This window comes from Phyllobates terribilis, unplaced genomic scaffold (assembly GCF_046119375.1).
Source record: "Phyllobates terribilis strain yellow unplaced genomic scaffold, ASM4611937v1 Scaffold_4__5_contigs__length_816908805, whole genome shotgun sequence".
Taxonomy (NCBI): domain Eukaryota; kingdom Metazoa; phylum Chordata; class Amphibia; order Anura; family Dendrobatidae; genus Phyllobates; species Phyllobates terribilis.
The window spans coordinates 801013064-801032240 of NW_027362764.1; the positions used below are offsets into that span (position 1 = coordinate 801013064).

The following is a 19177-nucleotide window of genomic DNA, read 5'->3' on the forward strand; positions in this document are numbered from 1 at the left end:
TGGGGGCTTCTCATCCATGGAGGGGATCAGTCACAATGTGCGGGGGCTTCTCCTCCATGGAGGGGATCACTCACAATGTGCGGGGGCTTCTCCTCCATGGAGGGGATCACTCACAATGTGTGGGGGCTTCTCATCCATGGAGGGGATCACTCACAATGTGCGGGGGCTTCTCATCCATGGAGGGGATCAGTCACAATGTGCGGGGGCTTCTCATCCATGGAGGGGATCAGTCACAATGTGCGGGGGCTTCTCATCCATGGAGGGGATCACTCACAATGTGTGGGGGCTTCTCATCCATGGAGGGGATCACTCACAATGTGCGGGGGCTTCTCATCCATGGAGGGGATCAGTCACAATGTGTGGGGGCTTCTCATCCATGGAGGGGATCACTCACAATGTGTGGGGGCTTCTCATCCATGGAGGGGATCACTCACAATGTGCGGGGGCTTCTCATCCATGGAGGGGATCAGTCACAATGTGCGGGGGCTTCTCATCCATGGAGGGGATCAGTCACAATGTGCGGGGGCTTCTCATCCATGGAGGGGATCAGTCACAATGTGTGGGGGCTTCTCATCCATGGAGGGGGTCAGTCACAATGTGTGGGGGCTTCTCATCCATGGAGAACCCGCGGGAAATCCTCAAAAAGCAACAAAACCCAGAACTCCGAGCTCTGATGAGACAAGACCGGCCGACCGTCAGCCAGGATCTGCCCTGAAGCCGCATCAGCTGCCGGGGCGAGGGGGAGAAGTCAGGGTCAGCGCCACAGGCCCTTCCTCCACCATTTATACTCTACAGCTGAGCTCCGCCCACTCACATGACTGATCACATGGTGATGACATCATCACAGGTCCTTCAGCTAGTCAGGTCTTACACCAGGAGGGGAGTAGCTAAAAGAAATAGTCCAGGAGACAAAAGAAGATCAGCTGACATTGTAGAGTCACATGATCCCGGCGGGTACAAGGTCCTTCCAGAGAGCGCCGGAGCCCAGAGAAGACAGGTAGCATGCCTCCAACCATGAGAGTCAGGGAAGACGGAGATCTGCTGTGTGCAGCGGCTGGGGCAGCCTGCGACACCCCCTAATGTCTCCCGGTCCTGAATATGCCCCCACACAGGAATATCCTCCTAGGGAAGCCCACTAGTGTTCTACACAGTATGGTACCGCTTTCATGGCCCCACACACAGTATGATGCCCCCCACACACAGTATGATGCCCCCATATTGCCCCCCACACACAGTATGATGCCCCCCACACACAGTATGAATCCCCACACACAGTATGATGTCCCCATATTGGCCCACACACACAGTATGAATCCCCACACACAGTATGATGCCCCCCACACACAGTATGATGTCCGCACACAAACATCCCACTCGCCTGTGTGTCCTTTCACATCTCTGCTTCTCTAGGACTGCGCTGCTCTCCACTTGCTGTCTCGTGACCTGATGGTCCTTACGTCTCTACCTAGACAGAATCTGATGGCTTGCTGCTCCACAATTGTGTTTAAGTGTGTGTGTATCCTGTAGACACAGATCCAGTGGAAGTCAGGACATACCCCCGTCCTCTCGAGTCAGCTCTCCAAATCTGGGACTGTTCTGTTGGACGTACTGCTGAGTTTGGATTGCAAGTACATGATATAGAGAAGACCTCCACCTTCACCTACAGGATTTTATATAACCTCCCATTTTACATCCAGAGACATTAATATGGAGTCGCTCCTCTGCAAATATAACGGCTTCTCTCTTCTGGGATGGATTTCTACAATATTTTGGAAGCATTTGTGGGAATTTTTGCCCCTTCACCCAGAGGAGGATTTGTGGATTCAGATCCTGATGTTGGGGGAGGCCGGTCTCAGTCTCCATTATAGGTGTTGGATGGGGCTGAGGTCCGGGCTCTGCGGCTGCTCATGTTCTCCCCCCTCCATGTCTGTATGGAGCTTGTTCACTGGGCACAGTCATGGGGACAGATAAGGGTTTTCCCCAAACTGTTCCCACAAAGCTGAAGCTACAATTGTCCACAGTGACTTATCCTGAAGATTAAGATTTCCCATCACTGGAGCTGAGGGTCCGTGGCCGCTGCTTGTTAACAGCCCCTAGCATTATCCTCCTCCTCCACCATCTGTACAGCGGCACAATGCAGTCAGGGGGGAACATCCTCCTGGAATCACCAGACTCCTCCATCAGATGCAGACAGAGAAGTGCGATCCGTCACTGCACAGAACACGTCTCCTCCAGAGTCCAGTGGTGGCGGCTTTACACCACTCCATCTGACGCTCGGCATTGTGCTTGGTGATGTACGGCTGCAGCAGCTGCTCAGCCATGAAGCTCCCGGCGGGGGCGCAGGGTTTATACCAGAAGAGGTCTGGACTCTGCAGTTATGGGGTCAGCAGAGCGGTGGTGACTTTTCTGCCCTCTGCTCCTCAGCACTCGGCCCCCCGATCTGTAACCTTACGGGGGTCTCCACTTTGTGGCTGAGTTGCCTCAGTTCCTTCCACGTCTTAATAATATCAATCACAAGTGATGGGGAAGTATTTAGGAGGAAAAGAATTTCACAGAATGACTTGTCACATACTCTTTATACAGCAGATAAGGAGACGCCTGTCAGTCAAGGAAAGCAGGGAGGAGACAATTCACTGGGGACCTCCCTTTTGAACTCGTCATCCTAGTCACATCGTCAATGAACAGCTATTAAAAATATGTTTTCTCTGAAACGCACATTGTTTCAGAGAGGTCATAATCACTACAGTAATGGAGTTGGTCTCTGAATCTTGCTGCCTGTGGTTCGGGCGAAATTAATGTCTGATTACCTTTTACTACCCGACCTGTTAGAACACTTCACTATAGCGCCCGGGCCACCTTGTTGTTCTGACCTTTGTTGTAGAGTTTCCTCTCTGTGCCCCCTTTACTTGTGCAGGTTATTCCACCTCTCCTCTTGCCAGAACTCACCTGAATGTTCCCTTTGCTTGCTTTTCTTTCGGCTGCCTCCAGAGAACATCCATTTTTCTCCAGACTGCAAGGTTTCTGTCCTGCAAACAGGAGCTTAACGGAGGACCTCTGTGCAGGAGCTGAACCAGACTGGTGCTGTTTTTTTTTTTTTTTTGCTTTCTCTACATTTTTCATTACTCTACTGAACCCACCTTTCTAGGTGTGATTATAAATTGCTCTTTTTCGCTAGTCGTTGTGATTATCTTTTTTTTACATGTCGAAATCCAGGAACAAGACGTCCTGCTCCGTTTCAGTTGATACAACTTGTATTTGCACTAATTGCAATACTATATTTCCGTGTATTTAATCTGATCCCCTCTGCTCTGCCTGTCCAGTTCAGGGATCAACATGTATGGAACTGCCGTCTCCAAAACCTGTCCCCACACACTGTGGACATTGAACAATATCTCTTCTTGTTTACCAATGTCTCCTGTGCCATGATGGGCCTTCTATGCAATGTAGCCAACCAGTACTCCTTTAGGTTGTCAATGTAACCTCAGTCTAAAGAACAAATATTATAGTAAGAAAAAGTCCAAGACTGACACTCTTCACCAAATCTGCCCATCATTGGAGTCGTTTCCCTCACCCCCTCCAATGGAGGATTCGTCTTTTGCCTCATTGGGGTGAGTTTTTTTTTTCATACAATGAGATCTCTGATTTTGATTCCGACCTTGATTCTGAATGGAGTTTCAAATTGCTCCTATGGTAAGTAGCTTTATCATGATGGTCAGGAAGACGCTCCTTATCGAGGTCCTTGGATCCTTCACTTGCATTAATGTTCTCTCTTTTCGTAGGTTTGAAGAATCTCCCAAAGTCTTTCCTAATGATTCTGATTTCAAACAGTGGAAGCAGCCTGACACTTCTCATACTCCAGCATCTCAACTAGATGATTACTTTTTTATGTTCTACCAGAGTGTCCATCTTTTTTTATGTAAACTCTCTGGTCTCACACCTGACCAAGGCATACACAAGCCCTTCACTAGATGTTATGCTTGATTCTGACCTTTACTTTCATCATTTTGACTTTTTTGCCTAGTCAGCCATTGAGCCAGGAGTTTGGCCACCAGGGCTGCGTTAGCATCTGTCTGGGTCAGAGAAGCGGTCATTGAATGGACATGCTCTTTTCATTACAGCATAATGTCGGGAGTTTCTCAACAATAGTTGGTGCATCTGTTGCATCAACGTTTCTATGCAGAGTAGCTCAGTAGCATCTTTACAAATGTTAGGCTGATTAAGATTATTTCTAAGGCTACTGAAGCTCCAATATGCCCCAGAGTAAACATCCTCCAGAGAAATTTGGCCCTTAGCTTCAGTTTTTTTCAGGGTTTCTTTACCCCTATCATGCAAAACTAAAATGAACTCAACATTACACAGAGGGAATTAGGTGTCAAGCCACATTCCTCTAGGCCTCCATATTAAAATCACACCAAATATTTATATTCACCTCTGTCTAAAGATTATTCCCTAACTCACACCTACATGAAATAGAAAAAGTCACACACATGCCTGGACCCTCCGCCTAGATGGGTGGCTGCCTCTCTTGGTTTAGGGTATCCCAGTTAACCAAATAAGTGCTGGTCCCAGGGGTGTAGACCACAGTTATATAAGACATTTCTATCATAGCTGGTGGATACATCATAAATCCTCTGTGGAACCTTCTCCTTTAATCCATGCGGTGAAAGCTCTGAGATGATTTTTCTCTCAATGCTGAATAAGCGAGATTTCACAAATGATGTCAGCGCATCTCTTATTTCATAAATTCCAGGTCATTCACTTGTCTTATATTCCCATCCAAAACAGTCCTTTTCCTGAATGACTCATGAAAGATGGACAAGGACCGGAATGAGATTACCAGAAGAATATTAAGTGTCACCCTGGAGATCATCTACCTGTTGACCGGAGAGGTGAGCGTCTCTATATTTCTATGGTTTTTATCTTATTATCTTAATTGTAACGTATGAAAGGGAATATATATATATATATATATATATATATATATATATATATATATATATATGATAGGAAGTATCAGGAACAATCCAGTGTCTTGTAAAACGGCTTCCAGACATTACAGAACGTAATTGCTGAAATTGTGAAAGGTTTGATAACAGTAATGATGTAGTGGCAATAAGAATGGCAAGTAGGCATCTTATAATGAAGAGGAGAGAACCAGAAACCAAGAGAATCAGATGCTCTGAGTCTGGTCTAGAGGCGAAGAGATTTGCAAATAGTTTCACATTTAGAGAGGAGGCATCCTCTTTATCTACAGCAGGGGTCTCCAATCTTCAATTCTGAGAGATGTTCGCGAGACAAATTCTGTGCAATACTATAATTCTCTGTATGCCCCCTTATACAGTAAAAATAGCCCTGATACCTTCTTATAAAGAATTAATAGCACCTGTGCCCTCTTTTAAAGTAGTAATGTTCGTAATTTATGAAATAATAATGCCCCTTCAGGGCCTCCTTAAAAAATAGTAATGCTCCAAGTACCCACCAAGTAATATTGTCCCAAGTTCCCATTATAAAGTAATAATATCCGCTGAATGTCCAATTACAAGTAATAATATCCCCTGAATGTCCCCATTACAAATAATAATATCCCCTGAATGTCCCCCTCACAAGTAATAATATCCCCTGAATGTCCCCTCACAAGTAATAATATCCCCTGAATGTCCCCTCACAAGTAATATCACCTGAATGTCCCCATCATAAGTAATAATATTCCCTGAATGTCCCCTCACAAGTAATAATATCCCCTGAATGTCCTCCTCACAAGTAATAATATCCCCTGAATGTCCCCTTCACAAGTAATATCACCTGAATGTCCCCACACAAGTAATAATATCCCCTGAATGTCTCCTCACAAGTAATAATATCTCCTGAATGTCCCCTCACAAGTAATAATATCCCCTGAATGTCCCCCTGACAAGTAATAATATCCCCTGAATGTCCCCCTCACAAGTAATATCACCTGAATGTCCCCTCATAAGTAATAATATCCCCTGAATGTCCCCCTCACAAGTAATAATATCCCCTGAATGTCCCCCTCACAAGTAATAATATCCCCTGAATGTCCCCCTCACAAGTAATAATATCCCCTGAATGTCCCCTCACAAGTAATAATATCCCCTGAATGTCCTCCTCACAAGTAATAATATCCCCTGAATGTCCCCTCACAAGTAATATCACCTGAATGTCCCCCTCATAAGTAATAATATTCCCTGAATGTCCCCCTCACAAGTAATAATATCCCCTGAATGTCCCCCTCACAAGTAATAATATCCCCTGAATGTCCCCCTCACAAGTAATAATATCCCCTGAATGTCCCCTTCACAAGTAATAATATCCCCTGAATGTCCCCCTCACAAGTAATAATATCCCCTGAATGTCCTCTCACAAGTAATAATATCACCTGAATGTCCCCCTCACAAGTAATAATATCCCCTGAATGTCCCCCTCACAAGTAATAATATCCCCTGAATGTCCCCCTCACAAGTAATAATATTCCCTGAATGTCCCCTCACAAGTAATAATATCACCTGAATGTCCCCCTCACAAGTAATAATATCCCCTGAATGTCCCCCTCTCAAGTAATAATATCCCCTGAATGTCCCCTCACAAGTAATAATATCCCCTGAATGTCCTCCTCACAAGTAATAATATCCCCGAATGCCCCCCTCACAAGTAATAATATCCCCTGAATGTCCCCCTCACAAGTAATAATATCCCCTGAATGTCCTCCTCACAAGTAATAATATCCCCGAATGCCCCCCTCACAAGTAATAATATCCCCTGAATGTCCCCCTCACAAGTAATAATATCCCCTGAATGTCCCCTCACAAGTAATAATATCCCCTGAATGTCCCCTCACAAGTAATAATATCCCCTGAATGTCCCCTCACAAGTAATAATATCCCCTGAATGTCCCCTCACAAGTAATAATATCCCCTGAATGTCCCCTCACAAGAAATAATATCCCCTGAATGTCCCCTCACAAGTAATAATATCCCCTGAATGTCCCCTCACAAGTAATAATATCCCCTGAATGTCCCCTCACAAGTAATAATATCCCCTGAATGTCCCCTCACAAGTAATAATATCCCCTGAATGTCCCCCTCACAAGTAATAATATCCCCTGAATGTCCCCTTCACAAGTAATAATATCCCCTGAATGTCCCCTCACAAGTAATAATATCCCCTGAATGTCCCCTCACAAGTAATAATATCCCCTGAATGTCCCCTCACAAGTAATAATATCTCCTGAATGTCCCGCTCACAAGTAATAATATCCCCTGAATGTCCCCTTCACAAGTAATAATATCCCCTGAATGTCCCCTCACAAGTAATAATATCCCCTGAATGTCCCCTCACAAGTAATAATATCCCCTGAATGTCTCCTCACAAGTAATAATATCCCCTGAATGTCCTCCTCACAAGTAATAATATCCCCTGAATGTCCCCTCACAAGTAATAATATCCCCTGAATGTCCCCTCACAAGTAATAATATCCCCTGAATGTCCCGCTCACAAGTAATAATATCCCCTGAATGTCCCCTTCACAAGTAATAATATCTCCTGAATGTCCCGCTCACAAGTAATAATATCCCCTGAATGTCCCCTTCACAAGTAATAATATCCCCTGAATGTCCCCCTCACAAGTAATAATATCCCCTGAATGTCCTCCTTACAAGTAATAATATCCCCTGAATGTCCCCTCACAAGTAATAATATCCCCTGAATGTCCTCCTCACAAGTAATAATATCCCCTGAATGTCCTCCTTACAAGTAATAATATCCCCTGAATGTCCCCCTCACAAGTAATAATATCCCCTGAATGTCCCCTCACAAGTAATAATATCCCCTGAATGTCCTCCTTACAAGTAATAATATCCCCTGAATGTCCTCCTTACCAGTAATAATATCCCCTGAATGTCCCCTCACAAGTAATAATATCCCCTGAATGTCCCCTCACAAGTAATAATATCCCCTGAATGTCCCCTCACAAGTAATAATATCCCCTGAATGTCCCCTCACAAGTAATAATATCCCCTGAATGTCCCCTCACAAGTAATAATATCTCCTGAATGTCCCCCTCACAAGTAATAATATCCCCTGAATGTCCCCTCACAAGTAATAATATCCCCTGAATGTCCCCCTCACAAGTAATAATATCCCCTGAATGTCCCCTTCACAAGTAATAATATCCCCGAATGTCCCCCTCACAAGTAATAATATCCCCTGAATGTCCCCTCACAAGTAATAATATTCCCTGAATGTCCTCCTCACAAGTAATAATATCCCCGAATGCCCCCCTCACAAGTAATAATATCCCTTGAATGTCCCCTCACAAGTAATAATATTCCCTGAATGTCCTCCTCACAAGTAATAATATCCCCGAATGCCCCCCTCACAAGTAATAATATCCCCTGAATGTCCCCTCACAAGTAATAATATTCCCTGAATGTCCCCTCACAAGTAATAATATCCCCTGAATGTCCTCCTCACAAGTAATAATATCCCCTGAATGTCCCCTCACAAGTAATAATATTCCCTGAATGTCCTCCTCACAAGTAATAATATCCCCGAATGCCCCCCTCACAAGTAATAATATCCCCTGAATGTCCCCTCACAAGTAATAATATCCCCTGAATGTCCCCCTCACAAGTAATAATATCCCCTGAATGTCCTCCTCACAAGTAATAATATCCCCTGAATGTCCCCTCACAAGTAATAATATTCCCTGAATGTCCTCCTCACAAGTAATAATATCCCCGAATGCCCCCCTCACAAGTAATAATATCCCCTGAATGTCCCCTCACAAGTAATAATATCCCCTGAATGTCCTCCTCACATGTAACAATATCCCCTGAATGTCCCCTCACAAGTAATAATATCCACTGAATGTCCTCCTCACAAGTAATAATATCCCCTGAATGTCCCCTCACAAGTAATAATATCCCCGAATGCCCCCCTCACAAGTAATAATATCCCCTGAATGTCCCCTCACAAGTAATAATATTCCCTGAATGTCCCCTCACAAGTAATAATATCCCCTGAATGTCCCCTCACAAGTAATAATATCCACTGAATGTCCTCCTCACAAGTAATAATATCCCCTGAATGTCCCCTCACAAGTAATAATATCCCCTGAATGTCCCCTCACAAGTAATAATATCCACTGAATGTCCTCCTCACAAGTAATAATATCCCCTGAATGTCCCCTCACAAGTAATAATATCCCCGAATGCCCCCCTCACAAGTAATAATATCCCCTGAATGTCCCCTCACAAGTAATAATATCCCCTGAATGTCCCCTCACAAGTAATAATATCCCCTGAATGTCCCCTCACAAGTAATAATATTCCCTGAATGTCCTCCTCACAAGTAATAATATCCCCGAATGCCCCCCTCACAAGTAATAATATCCCCTGAATGTCCCCTCACAAGTAATAATATTCCCTGAATGTCCCCCTCACAAGTAATAATATTCCCTGAATGTCCCCTCACAAGTAATAATATCCCCTGAATGTCCTCCTCACAAGTAATAATATCCCCTGAATGTCCCCTCACAAGTAATAATATTCCCTGAATGTCCTCCTCACAAGTAATAATATCCCCGAATGCCCCCCTCACAAGTAATAATATCCCCTGAATGTCCCCTCACAAGTAATAATATCCCCTGAATGTCCCCCTCACAAGTAATAATATCCCCGAATGCCCCCCTCACAAGTAATAATATCCCCTGAATGTCCTCCTCACATGTAACAATATCCCCTGAATGTCCCCTCACAAGTAATAATATCCACTGAATGTCCTCCTCACAAGTAATAATATCCCCTGAATGTCCCCTCACAAGTAATAATATCACCTGAATGTCCCCTCACAAGTAATAATATCCCCTGAATGTCCCCCTCACAAGTAATAATGTCCACTGAATGTCCCCTCACAAGTAATAATATCCCCTGAATGTCCCCTTCACAAGTAATAATATCCCCTGAATGTCCCCTCACAAGTAATAATATCCCCTGAATGTCCCCTTTACAAGTAATAATATCCCCTGAATGTCCCCTCACAAGTAATAATATCCACTGAATGTCCTCCTTACAAGTAATAATATCACCTGAATGTCCCCTCACAAGTAATAATATCCCCTAAATGTCCCCTCACAATTAATAATATCCCCTGAATGTCCTCCTCACAAGTAATAATATCCCCTGAATGTCCTCCTCACAAGTAATAATATCCCCTGAATGTCTCCTCACAAGTAATATCACCTGAATGTCCCCCTCACAAGTAATAATATCCCCTGAATGTCCCCTCACAAGTAATAATTTCCCCTGCATGCCCCGCTCACAATTAATAGTATCCCCTGAATGTCCCCCTCACAAGTAATAATATCTCCTGAATGTCCCCCTCACAAGTAATATTATCCCCTGAATGTCCCCCTCACAAGTAGTAATATCTCCTGAATGTCCCCCTCACAAGTAATAATATCACCTGAATGTCCCCTCACAAGTAGTAATATCTCCTGAATGTCCCCCTCACAAGTAGTAATATCTCCTGAATGTCCCCTCACAAGTAATAATATCCCCTGAATGTCCCCTCACAAGTAATAATATCCCCTGAATGTCTCCCTCACAAGTAATAATATCCCCTGAATGTCCCCTTCACAAGTAATAATATCCCCTGAATGTCCCCTCACAAGTAATAATATCCCCTGAATGTCCCCTCACAAGTAATAATATCCCCTGAATGTCCCCTCACAAGTAATAATATCCCCTGAATGTCCCCTCACAAGTAATAATATCCCCTGAATGTCCCTCTCACAAGTAATATTATCCCCTGAATGTCCCCTCACAAGTAATAATATCCCCTGAATGTCCCCCTCACAAGTAATATTATCCCCTGAATGTCCCCCTCACAAGTAATATTGTCCCCTGAATGTCCCCATCACAAGTAATAATATCCCCTGAATGTCCTCCTCATAAGTAATATCCCCTGAATGTCCTCCTCACAAGTAATAATATCCCCTGAATGTCCCCTCACAAGTAATAATATCCCCTGTATGTCACCCTCACAAGTAATAATATCCCCTGAATGTCCTCCTCACAAGTAATAATATCCCCTGAATGTCCCCCTCACAAGTAATAATATCCCCTGAATGTCCTCCTTACAAGTAATAATATCCCCTGAATGTCCCCCTCACAAGTAATAATATCCCCTGAATGTCCCCCTCACAAGTAATAATATCCCCTGAATGTCCCCTCACAAGTAATAATATCCCCTGAATGTCCTCCTTACAAGTAATAATATCCCCTGAATGTCCCTCTCACAAGTAATAATATCCCCTGAATGTCCCCCTCACAAGTAATAATATCCCCTGAATGTCCTCCTCACAAGTAATAATATCCCCTGTATGTTACCCTCACAAGTAATAATATCCCCTGAATGTCCTCCTCACAAGTAATAATATCCCCTGAATGTCCCCCTCACAAGTAATAATATCCCCTGAATGTCCCCCTCACAAGTAATAATATCCCCTGAATGTCCCCCTCACAAGTAATATTATCCCCTGAATGTCCCCCTCACAAGTAATAATATCCCCTGTATGTCACCCTCACAAGTAATAATATCCCCTGAATGTCCCCCTCACAAGTAATAATATCCCCTGTATGTCACCCTCACAAGTAATAATATCCCCTGAATGTCCTCCTCACAAGTAATAATATCCCCTGAATGTCCCCCTCACAAGTAATAATATCCCCTGAATGTCCCCCTCACAAGTAATAATATCCCCTGAATGTCCCCCTCACAAGTAATAATATCCCCTGAATGTCCCCTCACAAGTAATAATATCCCCTGAATGTCCTCCTCACAAGTAATAATATCCCCTGAATGTCCCCCTCACAAGTAATAATATCCCCTGAATGTCCTCCTTACAAGTAATAATATCCCCTGAATGTCCCCCTCACAAGTAATAATATCCCCTGAATGTCCCCCTCACAAGTAATAATATCCCCTGAATGTCCCCTCACAAGTAATAATATCCCCTGAATGTCCTCCTTACAAGTAATAATATCCCCTGAATGTCCCCCTCACAAGTAATAATATCCCCTGAATGTCCCCCTCACAAGTAATAATATCCCCTGAATGTCCTCCTCACAAGTAATAATATCCCCTGTATGTTACCCTCACAAGTAATAATATCCCCTGAATGTCCTCCTCACAAGTAATAATATCCCCTGAATGTCCTCCTCACAAGTAATAATATCCCCTGAATGTCCCCCTCACAAGTAATAATATCCCCTGAATGTCCTCCTCACAAGTAATAATATCCCCTGAATGTCCTCCTCACAAGTAATAATATCCCCTGAATGTCCCCTCACAAGTAATATTATCCCCTGAATGTCCTCCTCACAAGTAATAATATCCCCTGAATGTCCCCTCACAAGTAATAATATCCCCTGAATGTCCCCCTCACAAGTAATAATATCCCCTGAATGTCCTCCTCACAAGTAATAATATCCCCTGAATGTCCCCTCACAAGTAATAATATCCCCTGAATGTCCCCTCACAAGTAATAATATCCCCTGAATGTCCCCTCACAAGTAATAATATCCCCTGAATGTCCCCCTCACAAGTAATAATATCCCCTGAATGTCCCCTCACAAGTAATAATATCCCCTGAATGTCCCCCTCACAAGTAATAATATCCCCTGAATGTCCCCCTCACAAGTAATCATATCCCCTGAATGTCCCCTCACAAGTATTAATATCACCTGAATGTCCCCCTCACAAGTAATAATATCACCTGAATGTCCCCTCACAAGTAATAATATCCCCTGAATGTCCCCTCACAAGTAATAATATCCCCTGAATGTCCCCTCACAAGTAATAATATCCCCTGAATGTCCTCCTTACAAGTAATAATATCCCCTGAATGTCCTCCTCACAAGTAATAATATCCCCTGAATGTCCTCCTCACAAGTAATAATATCCCCTGAATGTCCCCCTCACAAGTAATAATATCCCCTGAATGTCCCCCTCACAAGTAATAATATCACCTGAATGTCCCCCTCACAAGTAATAATATCCCCTGAATGTCCTCCTCATAAGTAATAATATCCCCTGAATGTCCTCCTCACAAGTAATAATATCCCCTGAATGTCCCCCTCACAAGTAATAATATCCCCTGAATGTCCCCCTCACAAGTAATAATATCACCTGAATGTCCCCCTCACAAGTAATAATATCCCCTGAATGTCCTCCTCATAAGTAATATCCCCTGAATGTCCCCCTCACAAGTAATAATATCCCCTGAATGTCCCCCTCACAAGTAATAATATCCCCTGAATGTCCTCCTCATAAGTAATATCCCCTGAATGTCCTCCTCACAAGTACTAATATCCCCTGAATGTCCCCCTCACAAGTAATAATATCCCCTGAATGTCCCCTCACAAGTAATAATATCCCCTGAATGTCCTCCTCACAAGTAATAATTTTCTCTGAATGTCCTCCTTACAAGTAATAATATCCCCTGAATGTCCCCTCACAAGTAATAATATGACCTGAATGTCCCCTCACAAGTAATAATATCCACTGAATGTCCCCCTCACAAGTAATAATATCCCCTGAATGTCCCCCTCACAAGTAATAATATCCCCTGAATGTCCCCTTCACAAGTAATAATATCCCCTGAATGTCCCCTCACAAGTAATAATATCCCCTGAATGTCCCCCTCACAAGTAATAATATCCCCTGAATGTCCTCCTCACAAGTAATAATATCCCCTGAATGTCCTCCTTATAAGTAATATCCCCTGAATGTCCCCCTCACAAGTAATAATATCCCCTGAATGTCCTCCTCACAAGTAATAATATCCCCTGAATGTCCTCCTCATAAGTAATATCCCCTGAATGTCCCCCTCACAAGTAATAATATCCCCTGAATGTCCCCCTCACAAGTAATAATATCACCTGAATGTCCCCCTCACAAGTAATAATATCCCCTGAATGTCCTCCTCATAAGTAATATCCCCTGAATGTCCCCTCACAAGTAATAATATCCCCTGAATGTCCCCTCACAAGTAATATCCCCTGAATGTCCCCTCACAAGTAATAATATCCCCTGAATGTCCCCTCACAAGTAATAATATCCCCTGAATGTCCCCCTCACAAGTAATAATATCACCTGAATGTCCCCTCACAAGTAATAATATCCCCTGAATGTCCCCCTCACAAGTAATAATATCACCTGAATGTCCCCCTCATAAGTAATATCCCCTGAATGTCCTCCTCACAAGTAATAATATCCCCTGAATGTCCCCCTCACAAGTAATAATATCCCCTGAATGTCCTCCTCATAAGTAATATCCCCTGAATGTCCTCCTCACAAGTACTAATATCCCCTGAATGTCCCCCTCACAAGTAATAATATCCCCTGAATGTCCTCCTCATAAGTAATATCCCCTGAATGTCCTCCTCACAAGTAATAATATCCCCTGAATGTCCCCCTCACAAGTAATAATATCCCCTGAATGTCCTCCTCATAAGTAATAATATCCCCTGAATGTCCCCCTCACAAGTAATAATATCACCTGAATGTCCCCTCACAAGTAATAATTTGCTCTGAATGTCCCCTCACAAGTAATAATATCCCCTGAATGTCCCCTCACAAGTAATAATATCCCCTGAATGTCCCCCTCACAAGTAATAATATCCCCTGAATGTCCCCCTCACAAGTAATAATATCCCCTGAATGTCCCCCTCACAAGTAATAATATCACCTGAATGTCCCCTCACAAGTAATAATTTGCTCTGAATGTCCCCTCACAAGTAATAATATCCCCTGAATGTCCCCTCACAAGTAATAATATCCCCTGAATGTCCCCCTCACAAGTAATAATATCCCCTGAATGTCCCCCTCACAAGTAATAATATCCCCTGAATGTCCCCTCACAAGTAATAATATCCCCTGAATGTCCTCCTCACAAGTAATAATATCCCCTGAATGTCCCCTCACAAGTAATAATATCCCCTGAATGTCCCCCTCACAAGTAATAATATCCCCTGAATGTCCCCCTCACAAGTAATAATATCCCCTGAATGTCCCCCTCACAAGTAATAATATCACCTGAATGTCCCCTCACAAGTAATAATTTGCTCTGAATGTCCCCTCACAAGTAATAATATCCCCTGAATGTCCCCTCACAAGTAATAATATCCCCTGAATGTCCCCCTCACAAGTAATAATATCCCCTGAATGTCCCCCTCACAAGTAATAATATCCCCTGAATGTCCCCTCACAAGTAATAATATCCCCTGAATGTCCTCCTCACAAGTAATAATATCCCCTGAATGTCCCCTCACAAGTAATAATATCCCCTGAATGTCCCCCTCACAAGTAATAATATCCCCTGAATGTCCTCCTCATAAGTAATATCCCCTGAATGTCCTCCTCACAAGTAATAATATCCCCTGAATGTCCTCCTCATAAGTAATATCCCCTGAATGTCCTCCTCACAAGTAATAATATCCCCTGAATGTCCCCCTCACAAGTAATAATATCCCCTGAATGTCCCCTCACAAGTAATAATATCCCCTGAATGTCCCCTCACAAGTAATAATATCCCCTGAATGTCCCCCTCACAAGTAATAATATCCCCTGAATGTCCCCTCACAAGTAATAATATCCCCTGAATGTCCTCCTCACAAGTAATAATATCCCCTGAATGTCCCTCTCACAAGTAATAATATCCCCTGAATGTCCCCCTCACAAGTAATAATATCCCCTGAATGTCCCCTCACAAGTAATAATATCCCCTGAATGTCCTCCTCACAAGTAATAATATCCCCTGAATGTCCCCTCACAAGTAATAATATCCCCTGAATGTCCCCCTCACAAGTAATAATATCCCCTGAATGTCCTCCTCATAAGTAATATCCCCTGAATGTCCTCCTCACAAGTAATAATATCCCCTGAATGTCCCCCTCACAAGTAATAATATCCCCTGAATGTCCTCCTCATAAGTAATATCCCCTGAATGTCCTCCTCACAAGTAATAATATCCCCTGAATGTCCTCCTCATAAGTAATATCCCCTGAATGTCCTCCTCACAAGTAATAATATCCCCTGAATGTCCCCCTCACAAGTAATAATATCCCCTGAATGTCCCCTCACAAGTAATAATATCCCCTGAATGTCCCCTCACAAGTAATAATATCCCCTGAATGTCCCCCTCACAAGTAATAATATCCCCTGAATGTCCCCTCACAAGTAATAATATCCCCTGAATGTCCTCCTCACAAGTAATAATATCCCCTGAATGTCCCCTCACAAGTAATAATATCCCCTGAATGTCCCCTCACAAGTAATAATATCCCCTGAATGTCCCCTCACAAGTAATAATATCCCCTGAATGTCCCCCTCACAAGTAATAATATCCCCTGAATGTCCCCTCACAAGTAATAATATCCCCTGAATGTCCCCCTCACAAGTAATAATATCCCCTGAATGTCCCCTCACAATTAATAATATCACCTGAATGTCCCCCTCACAAGTAATAATATCCCCTGAATGTCCCCTCACAAGTAATAATATCCCCTGAATGTCCTCCTCACAAGTAATAATATCCCCTGAATGTCCCCCTCACAAGTAATAATATCCCCTGAATGTCCCCCTCACAAGTAATAATATCCCCTGAATGTCCTCCTCACAAGTAATAATATCCCCTGAATGTCCCCCTCACAAGTAATAATATCCCCTGAATGTCCCCCTCACAAGTAATAATATCCCCTGAATGTCCCCCTCACAAGTAATATCACCTGAATGTCCCCCTCACAAGTAATAATATACCCTGAATGTCCCCTCACAAGTAATAATATCCCCTGAATGTCCCCTCACAAGTAATAATATCCCCTGAATGTCCCCCTCACAAGTAATAATATCACCTGAATGTCCCCTCACAAGTAATAATATCCCCTGAATGTCCCCCTCACAAGTAATAATATCCCCTGAATGTCCCCCTCACAAGTAATAATATCCCCTGAATGTCCCCTCACAAGTAATAATATCCCCTGAATGTCCCCCTCACAAGTAATAATATCACCTGAATGTCCCCTCACAAGTAATAATATCCCCTGAATGTCCCCCTCACAAGTAATAATATCCCCTGAATGTCCCCTCACAAGTAATAATATCCCCTGAATGTCCTCCTCACAAGTAATATCACCTGAATGCCCCCCTCACAAGTAATAATATCACCTGAATGTCCCCTCACAAGTAATAATTTCCTCTGAATGTCCCCTCACAAGTAATAATATCCCCTGAATGTCCCCTCACAAGTAATAATATCCCCTGAATGTCCCCCTCACAAGTAATAATATCCCCTGAATGTCCCCTCACAAGTAATAATATCCCCTGAATGTCCCCTCACAAGTAATAATATCCCCTGAATGTCCTCCTTACAAGTAATAATATCCCCTGAATGTCCCCCTCACAAGTAATAATATCCCCTGAATGTCCCCCTCACAAGTAATAATATCCCCTGAATGTCCTCCTCACAAGTAATAATATCCCCTGTATGTTACCCTCACAAGTAATAATATCCCCTGAATGTCCTCCTCACAAGTAATAATATCCCCTGAATGTCCTCCTCACAAGTAATAATATCCCCTGAATGTCCCCCTCACAAGTAATAATATCCCCTGAATGTCCCCCTCACAAGTAATATTATCCCCTGAATGTCCCCCTCACAAGTAATAATATCCCCTGTATGTCACCCTCACAAGTAATAATATCCCCTGAATGTCCTCCTCACAAGTAATAATATCCCCTGAATGTCCTCCTCACAAGTAATAATATCCCCTGAATGTCCCCCTCACAAGTAATAATATCCCCTGTATGTCACCCTCACAAGTAATAATATCCCCTGAATGTCCCCTCACAAGTAATAATATCCCCTGAATGTCCCCCTCACAAGTAATAATATCCCCTGTATGTCACCCTCACAAGTAATAATATCCCCTGAATGTCCTCCTCACAAGTAATAATATCCCCTGAATGTCCCCCTCACAAGTAATAATATCCCCTGAATGTCCCCTCACAAGTAATAATATCCCCTGTATGTCACCCTCACAAGTAATAATATCCCCTGAATGTCCCCTCACAAGTAATAATATCCCCTGAATGTCCTCCTCACAAGTAATAATATCCCCTGAATGTCCCCCTCACAAGTAATAATATCCCCTGAATGTCCTCCTTACAAGTAATAATATCCCCTGAATGTCCCCCTCACAAGTAATAATATCCCCTGAATGTCCCCCTCACAAGTAATAATATCCCCTGAATGTCCCCTCACAAGTAATAATGTCCCCTGAATGTCCTCCTTACAAGTAATAATATCCCCTGAATGTCCCCCTCACAAGTAATAATATCCCCTGAATGTCCCCCTCACAAGTAATAATATCCCCTGAATGTCCTCCTCACAAGTAATAATATCCCCTGTATGTTACCCTCACAAGTAATAATATCCCCTGAATGTCCTCCTCACAAGTAATAATATCCCCTGAATGTCCTCCTCACAAGTAATAATATCCCCTGAATGTCCCCCTCACAAGTAATAATATCCCCTGAATGTCCCCCTCACAAGTAATATTATCCCCTGAATGTCCCCATCACAAGTAATAATATCCCCTGAATGTCCTCCTCACAAGTAATAATATCCCCTGAATGTCCCCTCACAAGTAATAATATCCCCTGTATGTCACCCTCACAAGTAATAATATCCCCTGAATGTCCTCCTCACAAGTAATAATATCCCCTGAATGTCCCCTCACAAGTAATAATATCCCCTGAATGTCCCCTCACAAGTAATAATATCCCCTGAATGTCCCCTCACAAGTAATAATATCCCCTGAATGTCCTCCTTACAAGTAATAATATCACCTGAATGTCCCCTCACAAGTAATAATATCCCCTGAATGTCCTACTCACAAGTAATAATATCCCCTGAATGTCCCCTCACAAGTAATAATATCCCCTGAATGTCCCCCTCACAAGTAATAATATCCCCTGAATGTCCCCCTCACAAGTAATATTATCCCCTGAATGTCCTCCTCACAAGTAATAATATCCCCTGAATGTCCCCTCACAAGTATTAATATCACCTGAATGTCCCCCTCACAAGTAATAA

The 19177-nt window shown here is 43.1% G+C and overlaps 1 protein-coding gene across 1 annotated transcript in view; it reads left to right on the top strand.

The window, feature by feature from the left end:
• Positions 1–826: 826 nt before the first annotated feature.
• The window catches only part of LOC141266111 (uncharacterized), a 131707-nt gene continuing 113356 nt past the window's right edge, over positions 827–19177 (top strand). Inside the window, exons 1-2 of the mRNA XM_073680051.1 lie at positions 827–997; positions 4786–4889. Coding sequence (XP_073536152.1) covers positions 4812–4889 — 78 coding nt within the window. The 5' untranslated portion in view covers positions 827–997; positions 4786–4811. The remainder of the gene's footprint in view (positions 998–4785; positions 4890–19177) is intronic.